This window comes from Camponotus vicinus, unplaced genomic scaffold (assembly GCF_025532165.1).
Source record: "Camponotus vicinus isolate PSW18456_S1 unplaced genomic scaffold, iyCamVici1.0 SCAF_4, whole genome shotgun sequence".
Classification (NCBI taxonomy): domain Eukaryota; kingdom Metazoa; phylum Arthropoda; class Insecta; order Hymenoptera; family Formicidae; genus Camponotus; species Camponotus vicinus.
In genome coordinates, this window is record NW_028141976.1 from 17,141,754 (window position 1) to 17,166,640 (window position 24,887).

Here is a 24,887-nt window from a genome sequence, read left to right on the forward strand (position 1 = left end):
CGTTCTCATGCTCACTGTGTACATACATATGTGTCATGTAAATATCCTTGATTATACATAACAAACGAATACCTTATTTTCATCGATCGAGAGAAATAAAGATATATATACTTATAATTTTTGTATCTCGTTTTTATTTATAGTTTTTATTCAGAACAAAGTGTCAAAGACGACATTAATTTAGTTAACAAGTTTTTAATAAAAATAATATTTGTCATTTTCATTTGCAAATTCTTATCGTTGTTCTTTTTCTGTCCAATTATGATTCTAAAATATGTACTACGAACTTTCAAAATTGTGTATTAAAAATGCGAGGAATATATAAGGAAAACTGACAAACACGAAGTATATCGTAAAATTCGTATATAAGTATTCGACGAGACATATGGTATCGTCGAATAAAGTTTGCTCGCATTTCAGTTTATCAAATTCATGTATACATCCAAGATCATTTATAAATATAATTCATGTTGAGATCATACGTTAACGTTTCTTGCATGTTCGAAAAATGAGTGACAATCAGAATTTTATTATACAGGGTGTCCCTGAATGGTCTGTACAAACTTTGTGAATAAGTTCCAGAGACCTAAACAAGCAGAAAATGTCCCATAAACATGGGGTCGGAAACGCTTGCTTCTGGAGTTACGACGGTTCGAAGTTTTTCTGCAATAGCTGGAGAAATTATCACGTCAAATGGCATAGGTGTTACGAAACTGTGTTTATTTATTTCCTCGGTTTTGCCACGAACATAACAGGACAGTACACTTGCTATAGCAAATACTCGAAATGACCTCCATTAGATTCCAAGGAAGCCTGCACACGTCGCCGCATTGTCTGGCGAATCGTCCATTTCCACCGGCACGGCCATACACCAGATGGATATCCGCCAGTTCATCAAATGTATAATTTGATTCATTCATGTTTTTAAAGTAGGCCTAGAAACGAACTTTGCAATCGCAGGATACTTTCAAACAACTAAACGCTGAGCTGCGCTATTTGAAGTTCAAGCTGGTTTATTTACATGTTTTACGCTATTTGGTTGTTAAAGAAACGGTTTCTTTATCTTAAACATTTATGCTATGTTTCGATTTCTTAACCAGTTCGACACGTAAGATGTTACATTATTAATCGATGAATAAAGATAGCAAAAATTCTGTCTGTCTTTCGATCTCCGATGAGCGTGTTTCTATCTTGCGTTCAATATCGGAAAGAACTGGTTCTTCAATCTCTTTTTTAATAAATTCTTTTATCTAAAGGAGATTATTTTAATTAATAAATGATTTCGCAATTGTCGCATTATCATATAAACAGAACTCATTATTAACAAAATTATAGAATAATATTCAGAGGAATACTCAGAAGATTATATATAAATGTATAACATGTATATACACAAAGTCTTTCATTATCGCTGTTACCAGCTTCTATGTAGATATAGGAATTAAAATTGAATATTTTTTGACAATAAACTTATGTTTTCAATTCATTCAGTTTCAACGCGATAACAAATAAATGATATTTTCAGTCTAGAGCTTTGATAAAAACAACCTACTCAACGCTACTGTGTTGTAGATACGTTGCATACTAGAATTATGGGCTAGCTCGCGAAGCTTTTTCTCCTACACGTTAGTTGAGCGGCAGAGAAAGTGCAAGAGACATGTTTTTTTTATCATATTTTTATTTTAATAATGTTTTGTTCTATTTCAAAAAATATTACAACAGTTGCCGAAAATGAGTTAAGTTGTCGTTGCGTGCACGGCAACATTGGATAATGTTTCTGATTCTGTCAATGATTTTATCAAAGATGTAACATCTTTATCAAGGCGCTAGATTGTATGAAAGAATTATTTTTGGACCATCACGTTGAAATTATAAATTTGTGAACGTAAGTTTTTTGTCAAAAGATGCTAAATTTTAGTCCCTATCATAAGAGTTTGTATCAATCTTGAAACACGTATACACATGTATAGTAAAAAATAAATCTTCTAACAAAAATTTGACAGTAATTATGCACATTACAGATGATTTCACCGATTTCAATGACATTGACATATATTGTAAGCTCACTGTTCCGAGTAAGTATCAAAAGGTTTTAAGCGTCACTCATTAGTTATTAATGAAAAAGTTTAATGAATAGAACATAATTTTGCGATAGTATGTACGTTTAAGGAAGAATATCCAACGTAACCCGAATCAAATTTTAGCTGTAAATCAAAAATAGGTTTGGGTTAGATTATATCTTCCGAAAGTAGAGCTAACCCGTAGGGGGAGGAGATCGGAAATCACTGTGTTCATTCACATACTTTACAAGATGAAGCGAAGGCCATGGTCAAATGTAGAATAAACTTCGCTTCGTCCTGCAACGTACATGCGTGAACACGATAAGTTTCCCCTCACCCTGCAGGAGAACTCCATTTTTGGAAGATATAATATAACCCAAACCTATTTTTGATTTACAATTAAAATTGAGTTTAAGTTTCATTATATAATTCTTAAGTTGCATTACACGTTTTCGTATTGTACAAAATAGAAGCTTTCTTTTAGAATAGGGTGTAGGGGAAGAGCAAGCAGACCCTTCCCCCGCCCACGCGTTTCATATTTATCACACATGAATATATGAATATGGTGGAGATTCATTTTGTAAAACATACACGGTGTCCAAAAATTATAAATATAAAATTGGTAGAACTTTTTTTGTGTTTATAACTTTTTAATAAACAATGAGCGACACTTAAAACTTTTTGATACTTACTCAGGACAACATATGTCAAGGTCATTGAAATCGGTGAGATCGTCCGTAATGTGTGCGCATAATTACAAATTTAACAAATAAATATGTAACTTTAATTAATTAAAAGTACCTTGTCCAACTGTTCTTTAGAATACACATTGTTAATTATAACAGCTAATGCTGTAATTTCATTGACGTGCCTATAAGGACAAAACAGTACATTTATAATTAATACAAACAATAATAATTCATATTTATATATTTTTATGAAATAATATTTTTACCTGTAATGATATATGATTTTTCTGAAATTATTTAATATGTCTTCAAGCATATGCTTAGTATTTCTGGTAAGAGTAGAAAGAAAAATATTAGCAATTAAAATTTCAGCTTGCTTTATCGAATTGGATTGATGATAAGGTAAACGCCAAAGAATGTATAAATTAGCTGGTAATTTTATCTCTAAATAATTGATTATGATTTCAGAATTTTCAATGTAAGCAAGACATTCTAAAATTGTATGATCAATTTCTTCTATGCTTTTATTAAAAACTTTATCCCATGTATCACGATCTGCCGTTTTCAAACCATTACAATATGTCCACCTCTTCCATCCAGGCGAAAGTCTATGGAAGACAATCCAGAAGACAATCCAAAAAAGAAATAAAAATTGTCTAATGAAATTGTGCTAATTGTTCTAGTGTTACATAAATAATTTTTGATATAAGTGAAAATTAATTTCTCAAACACATACACAATAAAAAATATCGCTATAAAAAAATCAAATGTTATAAAATAATTACTTAGTTTTTTTAGGATCTGTCAAATGCCATTGCAATTTATAATTGGCCAAACTTATGCACACCGTATCATCTGTAATACATTTCCACTTTATGTTTTTTCACTTATGAGTTTTTGCTTTAAACATTTAGTATGATCATCATTGCTATCTTCACTGAACACATTCCACTCTAATTCAAGTGGCTTTAACATTTTCTAAAATTTAATAAAAAATGTAGCATCTTCTCATTTCATTCTTTCACATTATTTAAAGAACAAATATAATATGTATGTGCAAAAAATATACACATTTTTACTACACACTTTTGTTTTAATAAATTTATGACGTTATAGCATCAAATATAATAATTAAACTGTAACAACTAAATTAGCCGATCTTTTATTTAAATAATTGTGTACATATTTTATATCCAGATGCATCTATTTATTTTTAATATGTATATTTTAATTTATGTAGAGTGATTCAAGTGCCAAGTGATACAAGTCCGACAAATAAATATTTGAGAAATAAAGATTTTTACATTTCTTTTTATCGAAAGCACACATGTAAATGATATAACTATGTAGATCCGATTGACCTTAAAAACAGACAATTTCAGTGTAATTATATTAATTGATGATAGATCACATTATCTGGATCTAAAATCTATTAATTATTCGAAATTAAGTTTAGATAGACTTGTATTATTCGGTATCTGGAATACTTATATATTGATTGATGAATTTGCTATGTGATTAAATATTTTTTTAATTTAAGTCTGTTGTATATCAAATATCGGTTTTAAATATATTTCAAATCTGTAAATCATCAATTGTAATAAAACAAATATTTATAAATAGATTATTACAAGCTATATACACTGTAACAAAATTATTTTAACATAAACAAAATAAAGTAATAATATATAATTAATTTTTTCTTTAAAATTACTACATATATCTATTATTCAAATAATTATTTCACTATTATGATACGAAATCATTGTATTAACAGAAAATTAGCTTAGTAGAAATTTATTGATAAAATTTATATTGTTTACCTGAAATAGAGGGTGAAATTCTAACAATACCAACATATTCGACATAAATTCAAAAGCTTTAAGCATAGGATACCATGCTATATAATCTTTTTCTCTTTGCAAATATGTAGCGAGTTTCCGAAATACGGAAGATTCAAGTTTCTTCTCTATCACAAAATGAAATGCGTCATCGATGATTTGCGCCCGATTGAGAACATGTATATTTCTATATTCTTCAGAATTTAAATATCGTGCAATTTTTTGCCAATTCTCGGTGTCATAATTGACGCGATAGTATCCTATTATAAAACAAATTGCTTTTGACGATGATTATAAACTTTTAATTGATTTATGTTGATTAAATATATTTCGAAATATTAAAAATATTTCGAGATTAAATATACACATATTATTATATTTAAAGATTTGTGCATTTTCAATTTTTGTTACTTAAAAGTACCAAAAAAGTATCAAAAGACGCATGTTATAAATAAGAAATAAAAATCTCAACTATATTACAATTGATGAAGTGTATACAGGGTGTCCCATTTAAGTTGATAATGCGAAATATCTCAAAAACGAAGCGTTGAAGAAAGAAATGTTTTAAATAAAAGTTAATTGACTTTAAGGAGGCCATAAGATGGTGTTATTGATTTGACCTTGAAAAGTCGTTTGAAGGTCACGTGAAGATCACCTTCAATTTTTTAAATGGAAACCCCTATTTTTTATTACTTATTCTTGTAGCTTATCCCTCGAGAGCTTTCCAAAACTATAATAAAATATTTTTTCCTCAAGTACTTATTGAGTTATAAGGCTTGAAATCATTTCTTAATTTTACATAAACCGTAAAATATCTTGGAAAATATTCATTTTTCGATTATCTTACCTTAATACTTTTATGTACAAAATAATGAGAGGAATCAATTGGTGTAAAGAAAAAACAACTGTATGTTTTCTTTACACCAATTGATTCCTCTCATTATTTTGTACATAAAAGTATTAAGGTAAGATAATCGAAAAATGAATATTTTCCAAGATATTTTACGGTTTATATAAAATTAAGAAATAATTTCAAGCCTGATAACTCGGAAAGTACTTAATGAAAACTAACTTAATTATAGTGTTTTGGAAAGCTCTCGAGATAAGCTACAAGAATATGTAAAAGCATATAGGGTGTCCCATTTAAAAAGTTGGAGGTGACCTTCACATAACCTTGACAACGCTATTCAAGGTCATAATAATGTTGCTGTGTAATGCGCCACATAAAACCCTATAACTTTTGTATGAAACATTTTTTTTAAAAATGCGTATTTTTTGAATTATTAAGGGGTTTTCACACTTTTGGTAAACCCTGTATATTAGATTTGATATGTTTCTTTATCATTCTTAATTAAAATCTCATAATTTAATAATTTTGGTAAACTTTAATGGGGCTGAAATTTTGTTTAAATAATAATGTTGGAATTATACACACAATATAAATAAATAATAAAAATATAAATTTATCATTTAATTTTTACCAGCTTGTTGTAAATTTAAAATTATCCACTGATCTTTCTCAAGAAAGAATTCAATTTTTGAATTGGAAGATGTTGACCATCGAATATTTGACCAAGTTATGGTAAAATTGGGCTCCGATTCCGTAGTATAAGTCACGGGTATGTAATATTGTTTTTCATCCAACTTGTGAAATTGTACCGATGTAGTAACAACATTCCTAAAATAATTTCGCATCACCTTCAATACGGGAAAACCTCTCTGCATGGATCACGAATCTACCGTGCTTCTTACATTAAACTGATACTCGGAATCTAATTCATCTATGACACTTTGCATAGCCTTCCATAAACTATCGATAGTTCTCCCTATTTCAGTATATCTGTAAGATTTAACATTTTGATCATAATGTTAACACTATGTATATTTGATCAGCATCATAAAAAGGAAAATCGCAATTTACATAATTTATTTACGTATTTTAATGCTATATAATGTAAATCTCACATGGAGATATATAGAAATTTTTAAATTTTAATTACAGTTTAAATTTTACATTACAAAGATTAAAATTTTGTACTATCCATATATTTATATGTTACTTGGTTCTTGAAATATTATGTATAATTTGAATTAATCTTTTGCACTCGGATGTTCCCTCTAAGGGAACATCGTAAGTCTAGCAAATCACTCGGATGTTTCCTTTCAGGAGACATAAAGACTTTGTTAATGATTGCTGGTAGGTAACTCGCAAGATGACTCCGAGTACAAAGGGTTAATATAGTTTGTAATTTAGAAATGATCACACTTTATCTTATTTCTTAAGAAAATCTCAAGTAGAAATTCACTCGAGAAATATTCATAAATACAAATAACAGCATAAATCTGAGACTCTTCAAATATGTATCTTTTTTAAACAATAGAGGAAAGAAAACATATTGTCAAACTTATCATATACTTCGAATTTCTCTTTTGCTACGATGTATATATATTATTATATTACAATATATTATACTCACTGAATGTTCAAATATATGTTGATACCTTTTGAAAATATATTAGGCGACAATGTTCGTTCTAACATGCGCCATATGATGGAACCTATAACGATACAAATAAGGAAAATGATTTATAATATATTTAAAATGCTTTTATCGCGCGCGCGTTGTTCATAAGTTCCTAAATAAATCTAAAATTAAAACTAAATAACAAAGTTTGCGTATTTAAATCTCTGTAACCAAAGATGAAAAAAATGTTAAATGTACCCCAATGAAAACCAAATAAGAAATATAATAATTATAGCAGATAGAAAGTAAATGATTAAATAAATTTGATAAATGTTATTTAGGGGAAATTCCATTTAGTCATAATAGCAAAGTAATAGCATTACATTAAAAAAAATAAAAGATATAAGAAAGAAGAGAGCTAAATACATATAACAATACATAGATTAAAAACAAGATTTAGAACAAGATTAAAAATTAAAATAAAAAGAAAAAAAATGAAATAACAAAGGGTGAAAACAGACATAAAAAAAAGTATAATGATAATTTTTAAAAATTAAGTCGAAATTAGCACATAAGAGTCACAGCGCGGTAGTTGGAGTGCAGAGAAAAAACAACACTTCTTTCTTTTTTATTATTAGTTTATTACAAAACTCAAATTACAATAATAAAAGGCGAACGTTTCGGATCATATTTGATCCTTTTTCAGCGCAATGTTAACAGATTATATTACATTAAACGCGACGCATTAAATTACGCAAAAATATCTATTATTCGCGCAGATGACTATGCTATGATTGTAATAAACTAATAATAAAAAAGAAGGAAGTGTTTCTTCTCTGCGCTCCAACTATCGCGCTGTGGCTCTTATGTGCTAATTTCGATTTAATTTTTAATTATTTGAGCCAAATCCCTAATTATTAAATGATTTAATTTTTAATAATTTTGTTTATAGAAACTAAGATATCGAATCAGCGCCTTCTTAAAAAGAATTCGCTGATTTAATAAAAAAATCAATTCTATCTGAATATCTTTGCTGACAAAAAATTAATAGATATATATCTACCATACAGATTTCTATGATTCACACACCGAAAAAATTGTATTCTTGAAATGTATACTTTATAAATTCTCTTAATAAATATTCTTAATAAATAAGAATATATTCTTAATGAATAAGAATATATTCTTAATTTGTGACTTCTACGCCGCAACTCGATTTTCGTGTGCGTGACATGTTTCTTCATTTGCCGCTACGCGGCGACACTACTCTTAATTTTTCTCGTATTCAATACTTATCATGAAATGTATATAAAGGACTTGTATTAACGTAAGATCTAAAGTATATTTTTTTCCCTTAGCAGTGGTGCGAAAGAGAGGTCGCTGCACACACACAGGTTCTCTGTGTGCATTTGAGCCGCATTCTCTTTCTGACATCACTGTTTATCAGTTTAATTTCAAGCTGAATTTAAAATAATTTATTTAATAATCTGGATTTCTTGTTGGGATTCAGAATATTAAACAGATTATATTTGAAATTAGGCGGAAAAAAACTTTTAGACCAATAATTAAATTTATTTGACTTTAGCAAAATTTATTAAATCTAAAGAAATATTTTTCTCTGTGCGTTAAGAATATCTGTTTAGAAGATTTTCCTCTTAATTTAAGAGGATTCTCTTAGCGTCTATTTTAGTGGTATATATTCTAAAGATAAGTGGGATATTCTTAAGTTAAGAATACAATTTTTTCGGTACATGAAAAAGCAAGTTCTTCTGAGATGCCTTCCCGGTATGTACAAATTGAGTAACATTAAGATATCAGAGTAGTCAACCATTTATAACTTTATATAAAAATGTGAGATCAAGAAGAATGTCTCCTATTCAATTCATTCATTATAGGCACTTCGCCATGACAAGTGCCTATAATAACGATGTTGAATACATTTTCATCATATTGTTACTATTCTAATTAGAAAGCTATGCATTGAACTAAGTATAAAGTAAACTTCAAGGACAAACTATCAAATAATAACTATCATAAAACAATTAAATAGTATTGATATTAACTATCGAACTATTTACATATTCGAAAAGTAATGTCTAGTTTCTGAAATGTAGTACTTACAATTGTTTGAATGTGTCTATCAAAGAATAAATCTATTTATGATGAAATATATTTAAATTTAATAAATTACATCCGTATAAAAATTGATATTTATGTCTTTTCATTTTTTGCAGTTATAATTAAAAACAATATACAGGAATTAGTCTTAAGTTTCTGATTTTTTTCTTACTGTCATAGCAAGAATTAATTTGTAATCAAATATTATAATAAAATAATAACAAATAAACTGCAAATTACAAATAAATTTATATATAACTAATTTTTCTGATTCTTTTGTGATATTGATATTTGCGAATTATAGCTTTTATTTATTTACACAATGTTATATATGTACATACCTTTAATACGGGAAAGAAAACTGTATATATAATTTTCAGGATAGTTATTATATTCTGTAACAGAATTTATATCGACGTAAGTATTGAGATTGAGTAATTCATGTTGAAATTGAACTATAAAGAAATCCATCATCCGGAAATCTGGCACAATCTAAAAATAGAATTCGAGAATCAAAATTAATCGAGTAAAAAAAGCTATACGATATATATACAGGGTGATTCAAAATAACCCTATTGTCCGTGAAATGACACATTCTTGCGATCATCTGATTGCAGCAGGCGCTCCGCGTAAGCACCCGCGTCTGACGGTGAATCGCGCCACTCTTGCCTGCCTGTTGTATCCGTTATAAGTTAATTACTTCCTTTAATAATTCAAAAACTAAGCGTCGGACGAAATTTTGCCAAAGGAAAAATCGTCTTAGAATTGACTCAAGAATGTGTCATTTCACGGACAATAGGGTTATTTTGAATCACCCTGTATAAACAATCATAATCAATCCCTATTGCTCAATATAATTGTAATATTTTGCAATATTATAAAATAATAGTGCGTTAGATTCATCGAAAATTAATTTTTCGATGAAACTAATGATTAATTTAATACGGAGTACAAATTTTTCTTGATCTACATACTAAGTGTATAATTAAACCTCAAGAGTTGAGATTTTTAATAAATCTCTTTTTATCTTCCCTGAAGTAGTATCGGCGAAAAAAATGATGGGACAAAGTTGCTGGATCAAGAATCGAATCTTTTGCTTGGACGACTGTTCTTGTCACTAAACTATTTATACCTCACATCACGACACTTCTAATTTTGCCTACAAATATCTATCACTAATAATTATTATTAATGTCTATATAATTATTATTTCTATTAGTAATAGATATTAATAATAATAGATATTAATTATCTATTCTATTATTTATTATTATCTATTATTAGATATTAATTATCTAATCTATTATTTATTATTATTAATATCTATTACTAATCTGTTACTAATAACTATTAATGGCATAGCCGGATGTGTGACGCGCACTATCATTCGCGTCTGACCCTTATTTTGTTGTGAAATTCAAATTTGTGTTAATAATATTAATTTTAAAGAACATCGTATATTAAATTTCTCTAAATAGATTTATAGGAATTTAAAAGACTGAAGTAATTATATGACTCGAGTTAGCATAGTTTTCAATTTAAAAAATATCAAAAAATTTACACAAATATTTAATAATTTTTTATATATGTTGTCGTATTATTAATTATTTTGATTGCATAAATTAAGAGATACAATTACCTCCTCGATAATATATGCTTGTTGAAATATAATAAAGCCTTCATTTAACCATAGTGGAAACCAATAAGATGGATCTAACAGATTGCCAATATATTTTTGTATCATCTTATGTGCTATTAAGGATGCAATTATCATTTTGCGTCCAGTAGGATCCATTTCTTCATTGTACATGATGTCTGCTTCTCTAAACATCATTATATGTTCTTATTATTAATATGTATGATATATAAATGATATATAAATGTATGAAAAATTTCGGAAAATAATATAATTTTTTATTTAAATACATTAACTTATTAAAGAAAATATATATATATATATATATATATATTTTTTTTTTTGTTTAATTCTATATTACCTGTGGAAGACAAATCCCAAAATCTGTTTGACTTCATCTTGTAAATTCGGGATTGCGATGTGATCCACTTTTCTTTCAGATGAAACAAGGATCCACTTAAGGAATCCCTCCGAATTTTGCCAATAATTTTCCAAATACTTAGTAACATTTTTAATAACACGTAGCGCAAAATTTACATGTGGTATCATTTGCGATTTGCACCACATGCTAATAGTATCAGTCAAGTTGATACGATGAAATTCGGACACCACAAGTGCTACATTATCGATAGAAACCAAAACATTTTTACAATTATCAATCGTCCACGTATGATTGAGCATCGGTTCAGATACTTGTTTTGGTATATTCGACAAAACTGTGTATTTTCGAGGGTGTATTATGTAAATATTGAAACTAGTTTTTAATTCTGGCTTGTCCCAAAACGGAAATATTTGCTGTTTTCTTGTATGGATACCTGTTGTGATTAACCACCTGCCACATTTTAACGATATAATTTAAATAATGGTTAATTTTAGACATAGATTTGTAAGCATAGAATTAATAAATATATAATTTGATTTTGATATTTCAGTATATTCTTCTACTTACTCTTTATTTCCATCACCGTTTATGTATGAAGTTCCGAGAAAGTTTCTTACGATATTAATTGGAATTTCAACTCTTATATTTAGATTGTATATTTCAGTCAACAGGACATTCTCGAAATTGAGTACGACAATATCTTTAGAAATATAATGTGTTGATATTATTTTATAATTCTCTTTACTGTTATGTAACAGCTTTAATTCCAATGTCATATTCTCTGTTATACTCATTGGAGCCATATGGAAACTTATTTGTTGTGTTGCATGTATAATATAAATAGTAATTACGTATTTGCCAATGAAGTATTCGTCATTCAATTCTAACTTTACGTTATAATGTAACGGCAGTATATAATTTGATAATTTGTCGATTAATGCACTGTTCCGTGCGCTTTCTGATGTCTTATTAATAGTAATCGCTATTGCCATTGTGGCAATGTACTATATTAGATTACTACTTAATAATAGTTTTAAGAATGTCATATTAAATTTCACTCGAATATCTATAAAAATGTTTCTTGAATATCTATAAAAATGTTGGAAAAGAACATTAATTCTAGGCATTTGTTATAAAAAAAGTTTTAAAAACAAAGTACAGATAATATTAAATATATTTGAAATAATTTTACAGCTATGCTGTAGAATTAAACATACATATAATAATATTAAAAAATACTTGGCTTAGATATAAATATTTTCTACATATCCAAATATGTGTGTGTGTGATTAAATGATATTATTATAATATATCTCTATTTTCTTATTAGCTACATTATTTACAGAAGATAAAAATAATAATTGCAATATAGAAATGTCTTTTGAAAATTGCAGAGAAATGTCTCTTTTAAGAAACAAAATAGGTGCCCGTTATTTAATATATTTTTGTATGCACATTTTGTATGTACATTCAAAGAAAAGGAGATATATCAGTAGTTTATGTAGATTTAAAGTCTTACCGTACTTGTTGAACCAGACATAAGTTTAAATCCAAAAGATTCAATAGCGATCTTACCGCTTCAAGAGACTATTATAAACTGACAGAGCTGTCGGTTACCTGTAATAAATGTATCTAAGGTATGTATGTACATACATTGATGCCGAAACGAAAACGCGAAACGCTCTGCGCAGCATATGTGTGTGGTCTTCTGATTGTGTGCGTGTGAGAGAGCCGCGTTCTCACGCTCTCTGTGTACATACATATGTGTCATATAAATATCCTCGATTATATATAACAAACAAATACCTCATTTTCATCGATCGAGAGAAATAAATATATATATATATATATATATATATATATATATATATATATATATGTACACATATATATATACATACTTATAATTTTTGTATCTTGTTTTTATTTATAAAATTTTTATTCACAACAAAATGTCAAAGACAAAATCAATTTAGTTAACAAGTTTTTCAAAATAGTATTTGCCATTTTTGTAAATTCTCGTTGTTCTTTTTCTGTCGAGTTATGATTTTAAAATATGTACTACGAATGCTCAAAATAGCGTATTAAAAATGCGAGGAATATATAATGAAAACTGACAAACACGAAATATATCGTAAAACGAAATGGTATCGTCGAATAAAGTTTTCCCGCATTTCAGTTTATCAAATTCATTCATTGTATACATCCAAGATCATTTATAAATATAATTCATGTTGAGATCATACGTTAACGTTTCTTGCATCGAAAAATGTTTCTTGTTCCAAAAATGAGTGACAATCAGAATTTTATTATATTATGATTAAGATATTTAAAATACATCGACATATTCATCAATTTCTAAAACAATACTTCTTCCGCTATGATACTCTACAGCGATACCATTTCTCTAATTCCGAAATGTTCAACTGCAGATTACAAAGCCATTTGATTATATATTTCTTTATTATGACGATTACAAGTGATAAACGAATTACAAAAACAAGATAATGAGCGTTCTTATTTGATATATGGAATAAAAATTAATTGCTTTTAATGTGTGTGAAAAATTAATTCTATTTTATGTCATTTTTTATTTTAATTTTATGAGCAAAAAACGGGCCTGTTAAAATGTTTTGACGTTGTACTTGTTTGGCAATGTTTCTTTATGACAAAGAAAAAAATGAAAGAAACCTTAATTTTCATTTCTTCACTCTTTATTAATTTTCTTATTTGAAAAATATAAAGAATATTCGTCATAAATGTTTCTATTTGAATCATTTTAATTGAAGATTAAAATTTATAGGTTTAAAGATAGGAAAACATTTTCTTTTTCAAACTTTACCGCAATCTTCATTATTTATAAAGAATCAAACAATTTTGAATTTGTTACTGTCGAATAAGTGTTATTGTTATAGTCGATTAATGAAAAATATACAATGGATGCAGTATCAGTAACATATTTAATTGAACTTTTTATGTAATGTTAAATAATTTCGTATTGTACAAAGATTAGCAAGAACCCCATTTAAAAATTACAAAGCATAATTATTTGTCTATTAATTATTCTTGAATTAAATTAAAAAAAAAATTAATAAGTATAGTAAATATTAATAATGACATATATAAAAATATTAAGTTTTATATTTCGTCTATGTTTCGTCTATATTTGAAGTTTAATACATACTTGATTTAATTAATACACTTGATACAAATTACATACACAGATACATAGATCTCAATTTTAATATGTGTGTAAGTAAAAAGTTGTATATTTAAGAGTAATTAATTAGTATTATAAGTGTATACATATGTACATGTATATATATTTATATATACTATTATGCATATATGTATATCTAATAAGTATTACATAAATTTAATTTACTATATCTATAAATAATAAATTTGCATTACAAAGAGAGCCAATGCATAATATAAAAATTACTTACAATATTAAATTAAATTAAATAATGTAAAAATTACAATATAAAATTACTTATAAAGTTAATAAAAAACAATTAAAAAAATTACTAACAATTATATGAAAGTAATGACTAATTATGTATGTCAATTTATATATCTTATCTCAAGCATTTGTGCTGTTTTCGGTTTCTAAACAGTTCAACGCGTTATAGTTCTTTATATTTTTAATCGATGAATACAGATTGAAGATATCTTGTCTGTCTTTCAATCTCCAACCAGCGTGTTCCTATCTTACGTTTAACATCGGAGAGAACTGGTCCTTCAATCTCTTTTTCAATGAATTCTTTTACCTAAAAAAATTATTTTAATTGTCATCAATAAGTGATTTCGTAATTGTAGCATTATTATGTAATCAGAACCTCATTATTAACAGAATTGTACATAGAATAAAATATATACTCTTTATAGAATAATATACTTTTATACTCGGAGGAGATTATATATACATATGTATATATTTATATATAAATATATTACATATAAATAGAGGGGGTAGAGAGGAAGGGGGAAGAAGAGGAAGGAGATAGAGGGGTGAGAGAAATAAGAAAGAGGGTAAAGGAAAGGGAAGAAAGAGGGGAGGAGGGTAGAAGAGGGGGAAGAAGGAAAGTAAGGGAAGAGGTGGGGAGGTGGAGGGCGGGCTTCTGGAATGTGGCGGGGGTTAGGAACAAGGGGGTTAAGTTTTGGGAAGAAATTAAGAAATGGGAGGTGGTAGTAATGGTGGAAACTTGGGTGGATGAAAGAGGTTGGGACAGAGTAAAGAGTAGTTTGCCGAAAGGGTATAGGTGGGAAAAACAGTTGGTGAAAAGAAGGAATAAGAAAGGGAGGCCGATGGGGGGGATAATTATTGGTGTTAAAGAGGAGAGTGGAGTGACGGTGATATCGGTTGTAGAGGGGAATGAAGAAGGAGTGATGGCAGTAGAGGTAAGGAGGGGAAAGGAGAAGTGGAGGATAGTCGGGGTTTACGTGAAGGGGGACATGGAGAGAAAGCTAGAAGTGATGAGGGGGTGGTTGGAAGAACAGGGAGGATCAGTGGACATTGATAGGGGAGGATTTTAACGCAAGGACGGGGATGTTGGGGGGAGGAAAAGGGGGAGCAGAGGAGGAGGAAACAGGAAGAAGGTCGAAAGATGGAAAGATAAATAGTGAGGGAAGAAAATTGGTGGGAGAGCTGGAAAAAGTGGGATGGAGGATTATGAATGGGGGTACAGAAGTGGACGAAGTAGGGGAGTTTACATATACGGGGGGGAGAGGGCAATCGGTGATTGATTATGTGATAGGGGAGATAAAAGTGAGAGAGAGGGTGGTAAGGATGGAGGTGGGGGAGTGTGTGGAGTCGGACTACCATCCGCTGATAGTATCGCTGGAAAGAAAAGGGGAAGGGGGTGGAGGGGAGAACGGAAAAGGGAGGAGGGAAGAGGTGGAAAATGGACAGAGAGAGGAGGAGAAAGGATTAGGGACAGGATAGAATGGGACTTCAGAGGAGATAGAGGAGTAGAGGAGGAGCTGGGGATAAAGGTGGGACAGATAGGTGTAGAGTTAAAGGAGGGGGCAAGAGAAAGTGGGGGAAGAAATAGGAAAGGTTGGTGGGATGAAGAGTGTGAGGTAAAAAGGAAGGAGGCGAGGAAAAGATTAAGGGAGTGGAGAAGGAAAGGGGGGGAGGAGAAGGGTATAGGAAAGCAAGAGCGGAATATAAACTATTGTGCAAGGGAAAAAGGGAAAAGGAAAATGAGAGATGGTTAAAAGAGGCTCAAGAGGCAAAGACAGAGGGAGAGGTGTGGAGGTTAGTAAACAGGGAAAGGAAAAGGAGGAAGGGAGTGAATGAAGGAATAGAGTTATAAGGAGTTATGAGTTAGAGGATGAGGAACCGGAGGTAGGGAGGGATGAAGTGAGGAAGATAGTGGAGAAATTAAAGAAGGGGAAAGCGTCGGGTGAGGATGGTGTGCCAAACGAGGTGTGGAAATATGGAGAGAGTGGAAAGAGTGAAGGAATGGATATGGAGCTTTTGCTGTAGGGTATGGAAAGGGGAGGGATGGCCGGAACAGTGGAAGGACGGAATAATAGTTTCACTGGTGAAAAAGGGAGTGGGGGATAGGGTAGAGGATTACAGAGGGGTGACGCTAATGCCGACGTTGTATAAAGTATACATTGGAGTGCTCACGGAGAGGCTAAGGGAGGAGGTAGAGGAGAAAGGTATGGTCCCACCGAGTCAAACAGGATTCAGGAAGGGAATGGGAGTTATGGATAACATATATGTGATAAATTTCATAGTGAATAGGCAATTAAAAAGAAAGGGGGGAATGGTAGTAGCAGTGTTTGTAGATCTAAAGGCGGCGTTTGACTCGGTGGATAGAAAGGTTCTGTTCGAGGCAATGAGGGAAAGAGGGGTGAGAGAAGGATTGAGGAATAGGATTGAGGAGGTGTATAGGAAAACGAGAAGCAAAGTGAGGGTTGGGGAGAGGACAGGGGAGAATTTCTGGACAGCGAGAGGGGTAAGGCAGGGGTGCCCGATGAGTTCGTGCCTCTTCAATCTGGTGCTGGCGGATGTGGAGGAGGTGCTGAGGAGGGGAGGTTGGGGGGGAGTACGACTGGGGGAAGAGAAGGTACACTGCCTAGCGTATGCGGACGATATGGTCCTATTAACAGAGAATGAGGAGGGAATGGTTCACATGCTGGGGAAGCTAGAGGGGTACCTAGATAGGAAAAAATTAAAGATAAATGTAGAAAAAACTAAGGTGATGAGGTTTAGGAAGGGAGGGGGAGGATGAGGGAGGTAAAATGGAGATGGAAGGGGAAGAGGATAGAGGAGGTAAAGGAATTTACCTATCTAGGATACAAATTACAGAGAAATGGGGGACAGAAGGCACATGTGAAAGACAGAATCAGGAAGGCAGGAACGGTGATAAGGCAGGTATGGGGGATAGGCAAAAGGAGGTTCGCAGGAGAGTGGGACAGAAGAATCTGGTTATGTGAGAGACTGGTGGGAACGGTGATGGAGTTTGAGGCGGAAATATGGGGGTGGAAAGAACGGAGGGAGGTAGAGGCGATGCAGGAAAGGTGGATTAGATGGTCGTTAGGAGTGGATTGGTGTACGCCGGGATACTTAGTGAGGGAGGAAATTAAGAAGGACAAGTTCCGGTTAGGAAAAAGAGCGGTGAGGTTTGAGATGAAATTGGAGGAGGGGAGAGGTGGGATGTTAACGAGGAAGTGTTGGGAAGAAGTGAAAAAGAGGATAAATGAGGGAAAAGAGCTGTCAGGTTGGGAGGAGGAGAGAAAGAAATTCTTGGAAGATAGGGGAAAGGAACTAAAGGAGATGGAGGAAAGGAGAAGAAGAGGGGAGGAGGTTCCTACTTATCTAAGGAAGAGGTGGGGGGAGAGTAGATGGAGAAGGATAATGAGGTTCAGGTTGAATAATGAGATGAGAGGAGCGAGGTATTGGGAAGCAGAGGAGAAGAGGAGGTGTAGGATGTGTGGGGGAGGTGAGGAGACATGGGAGCACGTGTTGGGGGAGTGTATGGGTAGAGAGGTAGGGGAGAACTAGTGGGAAAGAATGAGGGAGTTGTTAGGGCAGGAAGAGGAGGGCGAATGGTGGATGAGGGAATTGGAGAGAAAAAGGGGAGAAGGAAGGGGGAGGGAGGAAGGGGAGAGAGTGGAAGTATGAGTGTAGAGTGTGGTGCGTGTATGTTGGAACTGGAAGTCGAGGCGTTAGCTAGAAGGTAGTTCTCTCTCTCTCTTTTAGTTTAGATAATCTAGTACGTAAGATAGTTGTAAGTGAATAGAAGCGTTGTGTGCGTTAGATGTAAATCGAACATGGTTACTGTAATTATGTATGTTTTGTTGAATATTGGCAATTTATATGAGATGTTGTAAGAGGTTTGGGTACGCTCCTCCGAAAAGCGCCTTCAATCCCCGAGGGGCAGAATAAATTTATCTATCTATCTATTACATATAAATATATATATATATATATATATATATTATATATTATTATATAATATATAATATTATTATACAGGGCGATCCTGAAAAACGATCCGTCTATAAAATGACATATTCCTGACACCATTCTAAGACAATTTTTCCTTTACCAAAATTTGATTTGAAGCGTAGTTTTTGAATTATGAGCAAAAATAGTTAGTAAATCACGCGTCGGGTACAGAAGGCAGGCAGGAGCGGCACGGCGTGCCGCGAGCGCGGGCGCAGCTGACCGCCCGACGGGTGATTATCACCGCATGAGTCGCTAACTATTTTATCTTATAACATAAAATTATGCTTTAAATAAAATTTTGGTAAAGAAGAAAATGTCTTAGAATTACGTCAGAAATACGTGTTGCTTAAAATAACGTTATTTTAATAATGAAAAGTTGTTCCGGATCGCCGGCCGTCCGACGTTGCAATCAGCTGATTGCTACACGCGATGTGTGTATGGCGGAGTGTGTGCGTAAGAGAGAGAGAGAAAGAGAGAGAAAGAGGGAGAGAGGGAGGGTAGGAGGGACAGACATTCATACACACGCACGCACTTTTTTTCTCGCTCTCTTTCTCTCTTTTACGCAACACTCATACACTCTCTCATTCAGTCTCTCACTCACACTCTCTCGATCACTCACTCACTCACTCACCTGCTTACTCACTTGCTCATTCACCTTGTAGCAGCGTAGCGAATCTTCATGCTATGTATTGTTGTATCTGCTGCACGGTTATGATTGCTAGAGATGCGCGACACATTGAAATTTTTTCGATTATTAGTCTCACACTCGATTGACACAATACAGATTACGCGATAACGAGTTTACTGTTTATTCACTCACTATTGATTTATCGATACCAAAAATTACTTTCAAAGAAACGCGAATGCAAACAGCACATGACTCGACGCGAAGCGACGGACCGCGGAGACTGCGCGACCACAAGAGTTATGTTGCCAGAAACGCGACACGCGACATCTAACAAACGACTTGCGCGTGGCGCGTGATTGACGCGAGATAAGACGAACGATCGGCTAAAACCTTCGCATTGCGAATGCGGTAGAAAACATGAAACGTATAATGACATACTTAAAAAATTAATTACTTATAATAAATAATTTATAATAAATAATTTATAATAAATAATTAATTTTTTAAGTATGTCATTATACGTTTCATGTTTTCTACCGCATTCGCAATGCGAAGGTTTTAGCCGATCGTTCGTCTTATCTCGCGTCAATCACGCGCCACGCGCAAGTCGTTTGTTAGATGTCGCGTGTCGCGTTTCTGGCAACATAACTCTTGTGGTCGCGCAGTCTCCGCGGTCCGTCGCTTCGCGTCGAGTCATGTGCTGTTTGCATTCGCGTTTCTTTGAAAGTAATTTTTGGTATCGATAAATCAATAGTGAGTGAATAAACAGTAAACTCGTTATCGCGTAATCTGTATTGTGTCAATCGAGTGTGAGACTAATAATCGAAAAAATTTCAATGTGTCGCGCATCTCTAGCAATCATAACCGTGCAGCAGATACAACAATACATAGCATGAAGATTCGCTACGCTGCTACAAGGTGAATGAGCAAGTGAGTAAGCAGGTGAGTGAGTGAGTGAGTGATCGAGAGAGTGTGAGTGAGAGACTGAATGAGAGAGTGTATGAGTGTTGCGTAAAAGAGAGAAAGAGAGCGAGAAAAAAAGTGCGTGCGTGTGTATGAATGTCTGTCCCTCCTACCCTCCCTCTCTCCCTCTTTCTCTCTCTTTCTCTCTCTCTCTTACGCACACACTCCGCCATACACACATCGCGTGTAGCAATCAGCTGATTGCAACGTCGGACGGCCGGCGATCCGGAACAACTTTTCATTATTAAAATAACGTTATTTTAAGCAACACGTATTTCTGACGTAATTCTAAGACATTTTCTTCTTTACCAAAATTTTATTTAAAGCATAATTTTATGTTATAAGATAAAATAGTTAGCGACTCATGCGGTGATAATCACCCGTCGGGCGGTCAGCTGCGCCCGCGCTCGCGGCACGCCGTGCCGCTCCTGCCTGCCTTCTGTACCCGACGCGTGATTTACTAACTATTTTTGCTCATAATTCAAAAACTACGCTTCAAATCAAATTTTGGTAAAGGAAAAATTGTCTTAGAATGGTGTCAGGAATATGTCATTTTATAGACGGATCGTTTTTCAGGATCGCCCTGTATATACGGGGTGACCCATTTTAACTTAGGCAGCCAAATAACTCGAAAAATAAGCAAGATAGAGAAAAATGTTTTAGACAAAAGTTGTGTGGCTTCAAGGGGGCCATAAGATGGTACCATTGGTTTGACCTTGAAGAATCATTTGAAGGTCACGTGAAGGTCACTTCAATTTTTTTAAACGGAATACCCTATATATTTTTGCACATTCTTGTAGCTTATCTCGAGAGCTTTCCAAAACACTATAATTAAGTACCTTTTCGTTAAGTACTTTTTGAGTTATGAGGCTTGAAATAATTTCTTAATTTTACATAAACCGTAAAATATCTTGTAAAATATTCATTTTTCGATTATCTTACCTTAATACTTTTACGTACAAAATAATGAGAGGAATCGATTGGTGTAAAGAAAACACATAATTGTTTCGAAAAAAAAAATGTAATTGTTAATTGCAAATTACATTTTTTTTTTCGAAACAATTATGTGTTTTCTTTACACCAATCGATTCCTCTCATTATTTTGTACGTAAAAGTATTAAGGTAAGATAATCGAAAAATGAATATTTTACAAGATATTTTATGGTTTATGTAAAATTAAGAAATTATTTCAAGCCTCATAACTCCAAAAGTACTTAACGAAAAGGTACTTAATTATAGTGTTTTGGAAAGCTCTCGAGATAAGCTACAAGAATGTGCAAAAATATATAGGGTGTTCCGTTTAAAAAAATTGAAGTGACCTTCACGTGACCTTCAAATGACTCTTCAAGGTCAAACCAATGGTACCATTTTATGGCCCCCTTGAAGCCACACAACTTTTGTTTGAAACATTTTTCGATTTAACGCCGTGTTTCTGAGATATTTGAGTGGGTCCTTTAAAATGGGACACCCTGTATAACATAACGAAAAAAAGTTTTTTGCGGTAAACACCTAATAATGATATCGCAACATTATATTATGATATAAATTATTATATTGCAATTTAATTATTATAAAAAACCATATGCAAACGTTTTATTGATTTGAGACATTCGCGCATTATTCTCATCAATTCATCTCATTAATTTATAGGAGAAAAGAAAAATTGAAAAAAATATATATATTGAATAAAGGAATTAATGTATTAAATAAAGAAATAATGCAAGTAGATCAAAATAAGCATACTTTTCAGGATGATGTAATTATGCATGATAATTTAGCTGCAATGGATATCGAAATAAATATAGATGAGGAAAGATTGACACAAGAGCACAATGACACATTAGATAGTGATGAGCTAACTTTTCACGATGATAGAATTATGCATGGCAAATTAGCTGCAATGGGTCTCGAAATAGATACAGACAAGGAAATAACGACACATACATTAAGTGATAATGAATTGGGAAAAATATTAGAGGACAGTGAGACTGAAGAAAGTGACACTTTAATAACAGATAACAATATAGATGCATACCGCCTAGAAAGTAACAGTATGCCAGGAAAATGTATCGTAGATTTTGTCTATCTTTTTGAACAGTTACATGAAAAATTTGATAACCATAGTCGCGGAATAGAATGTAGTTTTCGTGACTTAATATTTATTGGTGCCCGAGCGTATGGACTAAAAAATAAATTCTTTTTCAAATGCCGAATGTGCAATTTTGAAAGCTTCGTCTGGAGTGAGCCGCCCCCTGACAAAAGTCTACATGTAAATATAGGGGCAGTGGCTGGCGCAATACTAACTGGTACAGGATATACACAGTTACAAGAAAGTTGTGCTGCTATGAATATTAAGTGCATGACAAAAAAAACTTATGAAAAGGCCCATGAAACTGCTGCTGAAGCATTTGCAAAAATTGCAGAAGAAAGCATGAATGCTGCTGCGAATGAAGAACGTGATTTGGCATTACAACGCAATGAAATAATAAATGGAATACCACATATAGCAGTAAAAGGTGACGGAAGCTGGATGAAAAGATCATACAGAACAGGACGGTATGATTCTTTATCAGGTGTAGGCACAATAATTGGTGCACGAACAGGCAAAGTACTGCACATGTCTGTAAAAAATAAATATTGTGCAGTTTGTGTTACAGCAGAGAAGCTTAAAAAAGAACCTGTAAATCATAAATGTTATAAAAATTGGGGTAGAGATTGTAGTTCAACAAGCATGGAAGCAGAAGCGATTGTAGAAGGATTTAAGAGAAGCATAGAAAAGCGCGGACTAATTTATTCCACATTTATAGCAGACGGAGATAGCAGTGTATATAAAAAAATAATACAAGCAAATCCATATCCTAATGTTTTTATAGAAAAAATAGAATGTCGAAATCATTTATTGCGCAACTTGGCATCAAAAATAAAGGAAATAGCAAAGACAAAAGGACGTTTTGGCAAATTAAGAAATGTAATTGGTAATCGGATACTTCGAATTAGAACAGCTGTAACGAAAGCTGTAGAATATCGTTTGGAGGAGGAGAGTACAATGCAAGAAAAAATTAAAGCTCTCAAAATAGACGTGGATAATATAATAAATCACGTTTTTGGCGAACATAATGGATGTGCAAGAATAGGATATTTCTGCGATGGATCGCAAAAAGAAAACGAAGAAAATTATATTCCAGAATTAAAAAGATGTGGACTATATGAAAAGCTTCAAAATGCATTAAATATAAGTTGGAATGCCAAAAGTTTATTACAAAATAAAGACAGTAATAGAGTAGAAACTTTTAACTCTGTAATAGCAAAATGTACTGGTGGAAAAAGAGTTAATTATGGTCTAAGAGGATCGTATGAAACGCGTTGTAATGCTGCAGCAGTCACATTTAACACTGGCAAGCCTATAAGTCATTTAAGTAATGTTCTGGGAACAAAACCAGGGGAAATAGCAGTGCATTTAGAAGATAAGAAAAAAACAAGTGCACATGACATGAGAAAACGATCAACACCGCAACGTTACGTAAAACGTGCAATATGTGACAAAGATTATGGGCCGCAGGCTGATAAACCTGATGCAACATCAGCCGAAATTGAATTAAGAAAAGCGCAACACATGCATATGCTACGAGATTGGCAATTAAAGCGAGTAGCAATAGAAGAAGAAACTAAAGAACAAGCAGCAAGCGGCATTTGGCGATATTATCGCACAAAAATAATAACCGCTTCTCACTTTGGATATATATGTAAAATGAGAAAAAGTACTTCTTGCGTGTCAAGAGTTAAATCAATAATATATCCACAACAATTAAATGTGGAATCAGTGGAACACGGGACAAAATACGAGGATATTGCACGCAAAAGTATCGAAAGTGCACTGAATATTAACATTAAACGTTGCGGATTATTTATAGATAAAGAAATACCATTTTTAGGCGCTTCGCCAGATGGATTAATAGGAGATAATGGAATTGTAGAAATAAAATGTCCTTTTGCAGCACGATTTTTAACACCAGAAGATGCGATTGCAGCAAATATGTCGAATCTGCAATCGTTATATAAGAATGGAACAGATAAAGAAATGAAACGCAGTCACGTTTACTATTATCAAATACAAGGACAATTACATATTACACAACGAGAATACTGCATCTTCGCATTATGGACACCATTTGGATTAAAAATGGAACAAATTAAACGTGATGATATTTTCTGGTCAGAAAATATGGTTAATAAACTGGTGCAATTTTATGAAGACTGTGTTTTACCAGAATTACTTGATCCAAGACTGGAAAGAAATATGGCAATTCGTGACCCAGATTATATAATTGAAGCAAAAAGACAAAAAATGATGGAAAAAGAAAAGATGAAGAAATAGATTTACGTGGAAATATTGAAAAAAAGACAGATACACACATAAGCTTGCATTAGAAAAAGGAATAAATATATGACAATGCATTCTGCGCTGGGCGCAGTGATTACTGTCAAAATAATGCATTCTGCGCTGGGCGCAGTGATTACTGTCAAAATAATGCATTCTGCGCTGGGCGCAGTGATTACTGTCAAAATAATGCATTCTGCGCTGGGCGCAGTGATTACTGTCAAAATAATGCATTCTGCGCTAGGCGCAGTGATTACCG

At 32.4% G+C, this 24,887-nt stretch overlaps 1 protein-coding gene and 1 pseudogene across 2 annotated transcripts; one reads left to right on the forward strand and one right to left on the reverse strand.

Annotated features, from left to right (window-relative positions):
• Positions 1–339: 339 nt before the first annotated feature.
• LOC145970929 (aminopeptidase N-like) lies at positions 340–12,991 on the reverse strand (annotated as a pseudogene). Its single transcript, XR_014438679.1, has 12 exons — positions 12,711–12,991; positions 11,759–12,280; positions 11,171–11,641; positions 10,813–10,996; positions 9,515–9,665; positions 7,068–7,149; positions 6,072–6,430; positions 4,573–4,850; positions 3,535–3,727; positions 3,016–3,357; positions 2,862–2,931; positions 340–1,250 (listed from the first exon to the last, which is right to left on the reverse strand). The product of XR_014438679.1 is annotated as an aminopeptidase N-like (transcript).
• A 9,587-nt stretch (positions 12,992–22,578) lies between these two features.
• LOC145970859 (uncharacterized) lies at positions 22,579–24,630 on the forward strand. The gene has a single exon (XM_083097874.1). The coding sequence runs from the start codon at positions 22,595–22,597 to the stop codon at positions 24,623–24,625; it is 2,031 nt and encodes a 676-aa protein (XP_082954000.1). The 5' UTR covers positions 22,579–22,594; the 3' UTR covers positions 24,626–24,630.
• Positions 24,631–24,887: the final 257 nt, after the last annotated feature.

Excerpts from the sequence above, each read along its gene's own strand:
- LOC145970859 (XM_083097874.1), top strand. The coding sequence starts at position 22,595 with ATGAATATTAAGTGCATGACAAAAAAAACTTATGAAAAGGCCCATGAA.